We start from the raw sequence: 14129 nt of genomic DNA on the forward strand, positions 1-14129 counted from the left end.
TCCCTCCCAGCTAGGACTCCAGCCATGGCCAGGACAAAACCAAGTAATCTCATTCCAAGACAAAGACAGAAAGCATGCTTGAAAACAGATATAAGGGGATAGAAGACACAGTATGTACCCGCCTGCCCACTATGGGAGATCAGGAACCCCACCCAGCTTTCAGCTTTCTATTTTTATCTTTGTCATGGAAAGAGATTACTTGGTTTTGCCCTTGCTCTGGCTGGGAGGGAAACTCTCAAATGTATAGTTAGAATTTTAGAAGATGATATTTTTTGTCTTGTTAACAGTTATGCACTGTACTATTTTTGTTTAACATATTTACGATTTGTCAACATTTGAGTGTGTTCCTCTTCTTAGTGAGGAGCTTGTGTTTGTGCCCAGGATGAGATTTAGGTGATCTCAAACTAAGTACTTTGATAGTTGCTCTTGGAATCTACACCTGTTCTCTATTTGAACCAGTTCCCCTTTTGTCTTACTTTTTATTTATTATAGAACTCTTTTACTATCTCATTTTCTTCCTTTTTATTGGCACTGATATGAACTATATGTGTTGCAAGCGCTGTAAAACCCTTAAAAATAAAAAATAAAAAACAGCTCTTTAGGTATGACTTATTTTCAAATATATTCATGGCTTAGCACCACAATACCTAATGACATAAAATTGAACTACAGGACACCAAGGGCTCTCCCTCCTCACGACACACCACTTTAGAAAGAAGCATGTCAGTCTAAAACAAAATTCTCGGAACATGCATTTTACTTTGCAGCAGAGCACCATCAATCTGGAATTCTCTCAAGGTCTTTACCAGAAGTGCTCATACTATTGAGTGCTTCAAGTCGAGAATGAAGACAGAATATCTTAGATTAACTTTTCCTTAATATTTCAAAATTATATTCTTATATTCCATTGGTATCTATCAGCATAACTTAAAAGATCATCGAATTTTCTTATAATTTTCATGTCAACTATGTCTTGTAAAGCGCCATTTTACACGCTAGGTGGAGATTGGCGTTCTATAAATTTTATTTATAATATATTTATGCAAACTTTTCTGACTTGCTGATGACCGTGTAGCTGAAGACCGAAAACTGATTTTACTTCTCCCTTCGTGGCCAATTGGGAAGGAGGTCCAATTTGTTATTTAGGGTTTTACAGTGCTTGCAACACTTTTTAGGTAATTTCAGAGCCAGTAAAAAAGGAAGAAGACAGAAAAGTGATAAAAAAAAGAAAGAAATCTAGATTTACAATAAAAGGTCTCGTGGTATGACTCGCGAAGATCCTGGGTTCAAGCCTCACTTGGCGCAAAGTTGAGCCCTTGAAAAAGGCTCTTTACTCACTTTCTCTCACGTACTCAGGTGTAAAATGAGTACCTGGCCGTTAACGGCGTTGTCTCTGTCCGAAAAAATTGTGATATCACCTAACAGGCGTCATGTCCCATTTTACATGTTAAGTGTTGCTGTTGGCCAGGGACCCCTTGTAAAGCACTTTGAAGCACTTTGAGCACGTTTAGTGGATATTGCGCTATATAAATGCCCTAGTTTTAAAGCACAAGAAAAAGTAAGACAAAGGGGATTGGCTCAAATAAGGAACATGGTAGATTAAAAGACAGGATTCCTACAGTAATTACATTTTGAAATTCAAGGAGTTTTCAAGGTGATTTTTTAAAAATTCAAGGATTAAAACATTATTCCTTCAACGCTTTTCTCTGCTAGTGGGGACAACTCAACTCCTTAACTTCTGTTTCCACAACGATGTAAGGGCTTCAAGTTAACTTTTATTCAACTTAGCTGAAGACATCAAGGCTTAAGAACCCGGTGCACTTTATTGATTTGTGTTTGCGTGAGAGAGAGTACTCAAAAAGGATATAATGATTCGTACAGAAAGATGGAAGTGAAAAACTGTGAGGCTAAAGAACTGAGTGAACTTTTTTGAATTTGCACTCAGCCATTCAAGGCGTTTCATCTATGCAGCTTTGAACACAATCTATTGTCTTTTGGCTTGCATGACTGCAAGTATCCAGAATACACGGTCAAGTTGCCATGAATGTAACCGCAATGCATCTTGTTAGGCCACTCTTCCGTCTGAACCATCACTCACCATCTTCCACCCCTTTTGAGCAAGTCTTTTCTCACTTCTTTGAGTTTGGATGTCACTATTATCTAGTAACTGGGGACCATTTATTAGGTTGATCTGCACTTTTACCACTCAATCTGGGAGTGCTTGGTAAGGATGCATGGTTGTTCGCCTGGATACATTCCCTATTCGCTACATTTGGGGTTCCTGAGGAGTTGTCAAGTGACAATTGACCAGAATTCACTGCAAGTCTCAAGAAGGATGTCTTCCAAAACAATGGGGCGTTACGTTACGCATTTCATCGGTATACTATTCCAAATCAAATGGGTGGCAGAAGTTGCTATTAAATCTGCAAAGAGTCTATTGTGGTTTGAACATTGGACCGAGTGGTTGTCTTGACAACGATAAGTTCCTCAGGGCCCTCCTTCAATATAACACCCCTGAACCAGACTGCAATCTTTTACCAGTCCAGATCATTTTCGGCCAACCCATTCAGAATTCTCTTTCTTTCACTTCCTCGTGTACGATCAATGGGGTGTGAAGTGTTGGCCAACTAAGGAGAAACACTATGCACAAGTTTCACAAGATCATCTGAGGCTCTAAATGAGCATGCTAAATGACTACCCCCTCTCAATGTGTGACAAATACACATACAGAATCAAACTAAGTTAACTTATGTTTCATATTATATTGGTCAAAGTTTAGTTTGTTTGTTTTTAAAGGTTTTACGGCGTTTGCAACACATTTATTTTATATCAGCGCCAGTAAAAAGGAAGAAAATGGGATGTAAAAAGTTCTAGAATTACAATTAAAGCACCCAAGAGAAAGTAAGACAAAGGGGAACTGGGAACAAATAGGGATCAGATGTAGATTCCAAGAGCATACCTCCAATGTAACTTAGTTTGAGATCACCTATAAGTCTGATCCAGACACAAGCACAAGATCCAACAAAGAGGAATAAACTCAAATGCTTACATTTTAATTTCAAAATAACAAATATAATAAATAATATATAACAGAGAGATGATTTACAAGGAAAAAAATATCATCTCCCAATACAATAACTATGCATTTGACTGTTTCCCTCCCAGTCAGGGCCAGGACTAAACCAAGTAATAGCATTCCAAGAAAAAGAAAGCAAGTTGGAAAACAGATATACGGGGATAGAAGACACAGTATGTATCTCCCTGCCCACTACAGGAGCTCTCTGCCTTCAAGTTTATCCGGTTTCTATAGTGTTTTGTTTGTTTGTTTTCAAGGGATTTACGGTGCTTGCGACACATTTAGGTTATATCAGTATCAGCAGCAGGGCAGCAGGTCAGAAAAAAATACTCCCGTGCACCCGGGGTTGATCTTAATCCCTCTGCGTGTCAAATGAGCGCTCTACCTGCCAACTGAGCTAATGGGACCCCCTTGAGGGATAACTCAGCAAAAGTGACCTCTCCACCCACCACGGGAGGTCAGAAGACTCCAACCAAAGTCGAATTTATTCAACCAGGAATACAAACTAAATACTGACAAAGTACCTTTACATTATATATAAATAATAATAGTATATAACACTCTGGTTTGAGAACAACTTTTATTCTTTCCTTTTTTTTTTTTTTTTTTGTTTTTTTTTTTTGCCTTGTTTAGAACGAAGAACGCAAAGTATGCATTGTTGAATGACAGTATTTTTACATGTATGTATATTTAAGAATGCAAAGATATTACAAACAAAAAATGGGTTCAGACAACAACCAACCAGGAATCATTTACAACAGCTTATACTTTTAAAACTTAAGAGAGAGAGAGAGAGAGAAAGAAATAATAATATAAGTTAAAAAAAAAAAAATTATCAGACTCATTGCAAATATATAAATCTCAGAAACCTTAAAAAAAAAACCCAGCATAACTAGCTTCATTATGGTTCATAACAATTGACGCCTTTTACTGAGCATTTAACATGGGAATGGAAGGAGAGAAGATTCTTAGCAAATAATTAGGTGTTGTGACTATAAATGTTGTAAAGCAAGCTATCATCCGAGTCATACTGCATTTATTCGTTACCCTGTTGAGAACTTCACAGAGTGTTTAACCAGATAAATCAACTTAGCCTTAATAATAATACCCTAAGTGGAAGTTAGTTGTTACAAAACTTCGACACTCAAATGATTTATAACAAGTTGTATGTTATGAACTAGAATTCGAATGGATTTGTGTAGAAAACAAATAACCATATCAGGACTATGATGATTTTGAAAGAAGACCTTCAGCAGTCTAGATTTTAATTGTTATATGTCAACCATGTCATTTTGTTTGTTTTCAAATTCAACCATCCAAATAATTGCAAATTGGTCAGTTTGCACATTTGAATACGTTGTAGAAACAAGATAAATAACAAACTAATATTTCCTAGGGGTTGGTAATGGTTTTTTAAAAATGAAAACTTTTTTTAACATATCAAAATTCAGATTGTTCGAGAAGAAAAAACAAACTAAGTTGGATGATGGCATTAATATGTGGAATGTTGTCATGATTATCTTGGCCGTTATGATCCCCAAAAAATAACAAGAACAACACAATGAACAAAGCATAATTTACACTAAAAAAATATCGTTAAAATTAATAAAGAAAAGCTGTTCAGAGAAGAAAAAAAATTATATAAATTAATAACATGCAAAGTTTTGTTTAAAATCCATTGTATAATAAATTTCCATGGCTTTTTCGCTCTTTATAATAATTAATTAAAAAAGGAAAAGTAAAAGGCATACAATATGCTGAAATAACTCAAGAAATGAGTTTGATTTTCTTTAATATTTGTATTTCAATTTTGCAAGAAGTTGATACAGAAATCATATACAGTAAAATTACTTTAAACCGAAAGAAGCTAAACCGAAAAATACCTTAAACCGCAAAGAATTTAATAAATTGTACGAGTTTCTTCATTATCTTTGTACTAATTCTTACGATGAACCGAAATACTTCTAAGCAGGACTTTCTTTAAACCGAAACAACTTGAGAGCACCTTCCCTTTTTCTCTATATTTTTCTTCAAAAATTCGGGAAGGAGGCCACACGTTATAATGCCCGGCGATATTAAACAGAGCGTAAGTATAAGATGAGGGTGATGGGTGGGGTGGAGGCAAACACTTCAATCACTGCACTTGGCCAACACCACAATCGCACAGACTGGAAAAGGAAGACAGCGGGTGACTGACAGGCGAAAAATGAGGAAAGAGGGGGAGTTGGGGTGTAGAATAACGCAAGCGAGATGTTCTCGCTCGTGTGTTGATGCTTTGGAACTGACTGGATTTTCAACACGACGATAAGGAGGGGGAGGGGTAGACAACTTACCATTGAAATGCCATTTCATTTCCACTTTGTTTAAATGTATGTGAGGGGGGGGGGGGAGGTTCTATGTAATTAGGCCTTTGAACCTAATGGCTTTTCAACAAAAGAGGGATGTGTAGTAGACAGCTTAGCATTGACACGCCTTTTCATTTCCATTTCACTTCACCTCTGAGTAGTTGCGCATCATTATCAATTATCACACAAGAACTTTCGATCTTATTTTAGCTTTACATTTTACTTAAAGTTGTCTAAAAGAAAGCACTGTGCTTACACGTTTGAGTTTAAAATCAAAATACTATGTGAAGTCGAAATAAAAGTTGATCAAGACGGAGATATGTAAATTACACGGCATCCCGAACTCAAATCTTTCAACAATTTTGAAATGAAAACGAAAACCCCCAAAAATATTTTTAAAACACACAAATTTTTTATTTTTTTTAAATTAATGGTTGCGAAGACGGCATTTATTCAACAACTCCATTTAAGGGGAAACCCATGATACGATTAATTGAGCAAATTCCTTAAAAAGTTACTACCCTTGAAAAACATTGCAACACGGGAACTTACTTTAAACCAAAATGTCTTTAAACCGAAATGGTTTAGAAGGTCCCCAAAATTTCGGTTTAAAGTAATTCTACTGTATACCAAAATTTTCCTCAGAAATTCGATCTGTTGCTTTCAAAGACAAAATGATGTTTTATTGCTAGCAACATACAGAGAGCTCTATTTTTTTAAAAACAAAAAAAAAAAAGAAGTAGAATTAACGACTAATTTGAATAAACAATCACATCTCTCTCTCTCTCTATCTATCTATCTCTCACACACACACACACACTCTCTCTCTCTCTCTTTCCCTCTCCGTAAACTCGGAAACTCTCAAGTCTTTCCCTCTCTCTCATTCAATTAAATATCACAATCCTGTATCTTTATTTCAACTGACTATATTAGGAGATAAAACAAAACAAAAAAAATGAATCCTTGTTAGTGTTCTTTTCCTTTATTTATCATTTTTTTAAAAAATACTTCATCAAGGAGGAAAAAGCTTTTTTGAGGTGGAAGGTTGGAAGGGGTTGGGAGGAGTGGGTGGAGAGAGGAAATAATACTAGAAAGTAGATGGAAATGCTCAAAGTTTTGATCATTAATTCATTAATGATGGAACAAGGTAATCATTTAAACTGTTAAGGAGCACAAGAAATTTTTTAGAACACTCCTTTATTAGGACAGCAATATTATTTCAAGAGTGTGCATAAGACAGGATTATTATAGAAACATAATTTTCTTAGAATGGTTGGTATGCAATTCCAATGGAACGAATACCACGGGAGAGAGGAACTATTATTCAATGGCAGATCTTATCATGCTTATGTCAAAGCAAATCGTCCAAATTAATGGCAACAAGGAAGGTATACAATTAGTCCAATGTCCCGGCTGATTCTCAGATCTTTCCCATTACGTATAAGCCATCCCTTTATAAGGTGTTATAAATTTTTGACATCAAAATAATTCACTCCCTCACCTCCCTCTCTCCGAGTACAAATGATTTATTAATATATTTATATATATTTTTTAAAAGATCTAATAAATATAAGTGAATCCAGAGAGTCTTGATTCCAAAAATGATTGTTTGTTGTTTTGTTTTTAAGGGCTTTACGGCACTTGCAACACATTAAGGTCATATCAGCGCCAGTAAACAGGAAGAAAATTGGAAAGTAAAAACATTCTAGATGTGCAATTAAAAGGACTTAAGGAAAAAGTAAGACATAGATTCCAAGAGCACACTATCAGTGTACTGAGCTTGAGATCACCTAAAAGTAAAAGTCTCACCCAAACACCAGCACAAGATTCCACTAAGAGGAATACACTCAAATGTTTACAAACCAAATGTTTTGGGTTTTTTTTTAATTAAAAAAAAAAAACAGTACATAACAGAGATGATTTACAATGAAAAAAATATCATCTCTCAAAACTGGACTAAACATTGGACTATTTTCCTCCCAGCCAAGGACTCAGGCCAGGGTCAGGACAAAACTAAGTAATCTCATTCTGAAACAAAGACAGAAAGCAATTGGAAAACAGGTATAAGGGTATAGAAGAGACAGCAAGTACCTCCCTGACCACTACGGAAGGACGGGAACCCCACCCAAATTCCAAAAATGAGCAGGCCAACCATTCAGCCATTATTTATCCATTTTCAAAATAATATCAAATGATGAACTAAAAAATTCTTTGTTGGCCTTTAGTGTAGACATGAAACAAAAACAAAAAGAAATGCTCATATGAATTTGTTTTTTGTTTGTTTTTTTTACAAATGTGTAATAATCAACATTTTATAACTTACTATTTCATGGTTTAAAAAATATTAATAAAAAAATAAATATGGAGTATATTTCACCTATTGGGTTATTATATTCCGGAAAACAGATAAGAAGATGAAAATTATACCAAGATGCGTCTAAATATAGGAAATCAATAGAGAATTCTACAATACAGTTTTCATGTTGTTATAATGATGATGATGATGATGATGATAAAGAAACGTAGAGTGAGTAAGTAAAGGATGTGCAAGACTAGGAGAGACATTGCTTGGCTGTTGTCAATACAAGTGTAAGGCCCATGATAGGACATGAGAATGAACTATGGATCATATGAAAACATTACAGGTAAGGCCAATGATTTGATGAACAATGGTGATAGATTAAATCAGTCATGATAAATCTACAGTAATGAATGGATGTCCCCAAAAACATTTAAAAGCAATAAAATCTACATAAAAATAAAAATGGTGGCATCTTTATACAACTAGTACTTTTATTATATTATCAGCGAGAGATCCATATTATTAACTAGGTTGTAGACAAGACAAGATGTAACAATTCTGATGTGAAATTATCACAAATTGATTTTCCATTTGTGGAAAATCTATTATATCCCATGATAAACCAAAATTTGGGCTGGAAAATAAATCCCAACAACTGAACATTTAAGCCTAATTTAGTTAGTATTTAAAGATAGAAAATGTGAAGGATAGTCAACCTGGACTTAAAAACATTACTTGAAAAGTATTACGTCAGAGAAAAAAATCAAGTTCATCAACTGACCAGCAGTGATTATAGGTACATCTCACATTGTGTACCTTAGCAATCACAGATAAGACCTGTAACATTTCATTAAATCAAAAGAGCAATGGGAATTTACATAATATCAAAGGAAACTGGGGTATTGAGCTATTTTGTGTTAATTTTCTGATTTGCCATCCCACAAGAGGTAAATAAAATGAGTTAGACAGTTACACAACGAGGCTAGTTTATGATCAATGTTATGATAAAAGATAAAAATTTGACATTACCAAAAGATTTTATAAAAGAACCATTCTAACAATATCTAATCTTTTTGTTTTAATTAGTATCTTACATAATGCAAAAAGGAATCAATTTTGCTCAGAAGAAGTCACCAGAAATTCCTCACTGCGCTTATGATTTTCTAGAGCCTTTATCATTGACACGTCATGCGGTAGTTCCGACTTGCGCCGAAGTAGTGGTTTATCTTTCTTTTTCTTTTGTATCTGGAGGTAAAATAAAGATGAAGAAAATTATTAACAAATAAGACAATTAGTGAATTAAAAAATCCATTTTAAGTGATGAAATATGGCATGCAAGAGCAGGCTTGCCAACTTTCAAAGGGATACTGATCTGATGTCAACTAAATATTAAAAATAAAAATAAAAATAGAAGTAGAAGTGATGGTTTTTAATTTTTAATTTTTTGTTTGTTTAATGACAATAATACAAAGAACAGGAGTTGCCTCATTCATTCAAGAAAAAAAAAAAACTTACACCAACATAAATACTATTCTGGGAGGAGGATTAATTCTCCCGTAAGCTAGCTAACCATGAGCAACTAACAAATGTTCTAAATTTCATAAGGGGCCACCATCTTATAGAATAATCAATATGGAATTTGTAATCCTTATTCATCAAGAAACTCGATTCCTCTAAGGGTTTAAGCAAAAACAAAAACACGAAAAAATAATAAACCCATCAAAACAAAAAATGGGAAAATGATTAAATTCCAGGCATGGCTACCCTCAATTTCAAACTTCAGGGACATGTTATGGATAAAACCTCAAATTTCAGGAACAATACGCCGTGCAATAGTAATGTCTTAAAAGACAGTCAAACACCTGATATCAAGAGCATAATATGGTTACAATGGTATAAGAAGTAATTATAAGTAGCTACTAATAGTACTAATCTGCTTGCAACAAAAGGGGTATCCTCACTCACAGCACTTGGATAACTCAAGATAAGAACATCACTGGTGAGAATAATTGACCATAAAAAAGGAGAAAATTTTTCTCTAACCATTGTGTTAGTATAATTCCTCACCTAATTATATGGTGTGTTGATGCTGATGATGTGGTAGTGGTGGTGTAGGTTGTTGTAGGAATGGTGTGGTGTTAAAGTTTGTGGCCTGCAGTGGTGCCAGGAATGATTATGTGGTGGTGGTGGTTTTAGTCTTGGTGGTAGGTGGTGGTAGAAATATGCGGTAGTGGTGGTTGTAATAATAGTAGTGGGGATGACGATGTGGTGGTGGATGTAGTTGTAGTGGTAGAGATGATGATGTGGTGTTGGTTGTTGTCGTAGTAGTGGTAGAGTTAACGATAAGGTGGTGGTTGTTATTGTAGTAGTGGTGTTGGTAGAAATGATGTGGTTGTTGTAGTTGTGGTGATAGGAATGATGATGTGGTAGTGGTTGTTGTAGTTGTGGTGGTAGGAATGAAGATGTGTTTCTTGTTGTAGTCATGGTGGTGGTTGTTATAGTATTGGTGGTGGTAGAGATGGTGATGAGGTGGTAGTTGTTGTAGTAGTGGTAGTAGAGATGATGCAGTGGTGGTTGTTGTAGAATCATTGGTAGAGATGATGATATGATGATTCTGATGATGTCACAGCAGTTCAAGATTGCATAAACTTCGTAATCTCAGGTGGTAATATCTTAGCGGCCAACTTTTCAAAGAACTAAATCGAGACACCCTTATGCATAATACAGTCATGATCCAAAAGAGCAGCATAATTAGACTATTATATAATATAATCTAGATTTAGAGCTTTTTCTGTTCCTTGTTTTACTTTGCTAGACATAAAGCATATTCCAGGGACATGCAAAGGTCATTTCCATACATATCACAGACCAGTTTTTTTAATAAAAAATATTTTTTTCCCTCCAGATTGCCAAATTGGGAGTCCCGATTTTATCAGGAGAGTTGGCAGCTACATAATATAATGGTCGATTTTAAAAAAATTATTTCAGGGACAAAAAGTAAATTTCCGTATTTTCCGTGACAGCCATTATTTTTTTTTTAGATTTCTGGGACACCCAGAATGGAAATTCCAGGACGGTATCCATGCCTGCATGGTGCACCTGTTTAAGAAATTATTTTGGATTAAAAATACCTTTTAAACTGTGAACATATTTTTCTATAATTCTCAAACAAGTCTTGATAATGACACCGAGAGTAAAAATAACTATAACTATTGTCCAATTGATTAAGAATTTTACTCATGGTGGGTCACAATAAAATTACCCTTGCACAATTTACAACCACAACACAATAAAACATGAGCCATGAAACTGCCCTGCTACATCAAAAGGCCTAATGACATAAAACACGGACACAATCACTCTTAAAAATTCTACCGGTCTCTTTCAACAATTAAAAACAATGTTGCAATTAAGTCATTGAAATGAAAGTTAGGCTAGGACAAAATTTTCCCCCGATTAGCCAGGATCTTTTCCCTATAAGAGGGGTAAAATATAAAGAGAAAAAAATCCATCCCGTTGAAGAGGTTCCCGATTTCGAGGTCCTACTGTATATATCAGTAAAGAAAGATCTGCCAATTTCATCAAGAACATTTGTATCAAATAAATTTACAGGCATAGGTTGACCCTTGATAAAAATTAAGCTTTCAATGGACTGATTATATTGCGAATATGCAAGGCTGTCAAAAATAAATCAGTCATTCATCAAGGCACCCCATCCCTGGGGTAAATTAATCACATGAATACTTGCGATGAGCAGCGTTTAGCAATATTATCGCTCAGCTCTTTCTGTCTTATTTATTTAAAAAACAAAATTATTTCCAGATGAAACCATTTTAAAACATTATCTCAAAGAGGGAAACTCTCTCTTTAGAATGCATAAATAAATCACTGTAAAAGGAATTTTATAGTTAAGTTTAGATTTAGAAACATAATTGCGCTTGCTTTAAGACCATATCAGTATCAGTACTTGCTGAAACAAGGTATACAGTAATGTAAAGTATTATAAAATATGACATTTGAACACATTAATCCAACAATTCTTACAATTTACAACTTTGGTTTACTGGACAAGAAAAATACAAGAAATAAGACAACCGAAAATTAGCGAAGGTGATCTACAGCGAATGACACTGTTATTTTACCAAGCATTACAACAAAGACAGTATTGATAAGAGCAAGATCTGGACTCTCTGACGTACCATGCCCTAATGCCAGTCATAACATAATAAATTCTATGCTTCTGTCTAATACAATTGGCGAAAATTCTGTCATTTTCACATTTAACAACTCAAATAAATATCCTGTTATGTTTGTTTTTTGTTTGTTTGTTGCTTTAGGTCTCTTCCAACACAATTGAGGTTATATGAGAGACCGCTGAAACAAAAAAACAAGCAATCTAACAAAAATAGTACAAATGTCAATCAAAATCATAACCTAAAGATATCATAAGCTAAATTATAAATAACCAAGAACAAACAGGCAGAGGATTTACAGGAAAAAAAATATCCCCTGTCAAAAATACAATCACAAACCAAAGAAGCAGGATAGGCTAGTAAAGAGAAGAAGAAACGACATCACTATCGGATCGTACACCCATGCGAACATCATAGGTATATGATTCAAGGGTGATGCTCCCATCCAACCACCCGCGCACAAAGATATGAAAAATTTATTACATACGATAATCTATTAGTGATGATAATGGCAATTTACCAAAAAAAAAAGAAAGTGCATAGGTCAATCAATCAAACTCAAACCAAAACAAAAATTTAAAAATCGTAAGCTTGCCCCATCATCTGTATTATCATGCTGCAGCTTGACAATGTAAAATAAAAAACTAGACCTATTTGCACAATCCCCTTCCCTTTTGACCATCAATTCATCTAAGACCACCACTGGTCTTGGTGTCCCTTTTGACATTTGTCACCAACATTCTGCCACTTAACACAGGTGTTATAATATGACACAAGACATCATGACGATTTTTCAGCCAATCTTCAATTTAACAGCCTGAGAAATAATATGAGGAAAATGTTTGATACAGCAAAATTGCTGAAAATTTCTGAGAAAATCCCAAAATTATGAGAAAGATTATCAACGCTGATTATATATTGCTATTGTTATTATCATTTATTTTAATGAATGAAACAAAATGTCACTGCCAGATAATGCAATAAAAAAACCCAATAAATATGTGGAGTTAATTTGTGCATTTATATATACTCTACACAATATAATATAAAAGAAAGTTTTGAGATTTCAATTCTCTAACCAACCCTGCCTGTCAGTTGACAGCACTCCAAGAGCAAGATCTGGACTCTCTGACGTACCATGCCCTAATGCCAGTCATAACATAATAAATTCTATGCTTCTGTCTAATACAATTGGCGAAAATTCTGTCATTTTCACATTTAACAACTCAAATAAATATCCTGTTATTCTCCTCCCAATCAGGGAATGAATTGTATGTACTATATTGACAAATGACATTGGTCAAATTTTGAAACTGCACAAAGATATGAAAAATTTATTACATACGATAATCTATTAGTGATGATAATGGCAATTTACCAAAAAAAAAAGAAAGTGCATAGGTCAATCAATCAAACTCAAACCAAAACAAAAATTTAAAAATCGCAGGCTTGCCCCGTCATCTGTATTATCATGCTGCAGCTTGACAATGTAAAATAAAAAACTAGACCTATTTGCACAATCCCCTTCCCTTTTGACCATCAATTCATCTAAGACCACCACTGGTCTTGGTGTCCCTTTTGACATTTGTCACCGACATTCTGCCACTTAACACAGTTGTTATAATATGACACAAGACATCATGACGATTTTTCAGCCAATCTACAATTTAACAGCCTGAGAAATAATATGAGGAAAATGTTTGATACAGCAAAATTGCTGAAAATTTCTGAGAAAATCCCAAAATTATGAGAAAGATTATCAACGCTGATTATATATTGCTATTGTTATTATCATTTATTTAATGAATGAAACAAAATGTCACTGCCAGATAATGCAATAAAAAAACCCAATAAATATGTGGAGTTAATTTGTGCATTTATATATACTCTACACAATATAATATAAAAGAAAGTTTTGAGATTTCAATTCTCTAACCAACCCTGCCTGTCAGTTGACAGCACTCCATGTATCAAATTGCAAATCCATAAATGTCTCTAATATGATGTATACCATGATTATCTTTAAAATATCAGAATCCTATGAAGTGCTATTACAGGAAGGGTAATGAATCAATAATCCTTAGAACATATATACACCTCTTATTGTTTGACATTTTGGCATCCTTTCGTAGTAACAATTTTGAAATTCCACTACTCCCATCAGGATGGCAGAAAAGTAGCTCCCATTAATTTTCGTTTTTGCATTGTTTTAC

At 34.4% G+C, this 14129-nt stretch overlaps 1 protein-coding gene across 7 annotated transcripts in view; it reads right to left on the reverse strand.

The window, feature by feature from the left end:
* Positions 1-3642: 3642 nt before the first annotated feature.
* Positions 3643-14129, reverse strand: part of LOC144968244 (serine/threonine-protein phosphatase 2A 56 kDa regulatory subunit gamma isoform-like) — a 49378-nt gene continuing 38891 nt past the window's right edge. For 6 of the 7 annotated variants that reach the window (XR_013644552.1, XM_078906425.1, XM_078906398.1 and 3 more), the window contains one exon: positions 3643-8968. Coding sequence is in view for 6 of the 7 variants with exons in the window: in XM_078906425.1 (XP_078762551.1) it covers positions 8834-8968 (135 nt within the window). In the remaining variant the exon portion in view is untranslated. The remainder of the gene's footprint in view (positions 8969-14129) is intronic. The other variant, XM_078906434.1, reaches the window with a different exon arrangement.

Source organism: Berghia stephanieae, chromosome 1 (assembly GCF_034508935.2).
Source record: "Berghia stephanieae isolate SIO BIC M18660-M18661 chromosome 1, UCSD_Bste_1.3, whole genome shotgun sequence".
NCBI classification, from domain to species: domain Eukaryota; kingdom Metazoa; phylum Mollusca; class Gastropoda; order Nudibranchia; family Aeolidiidae; genus Berghia; species Berghia stephanieae.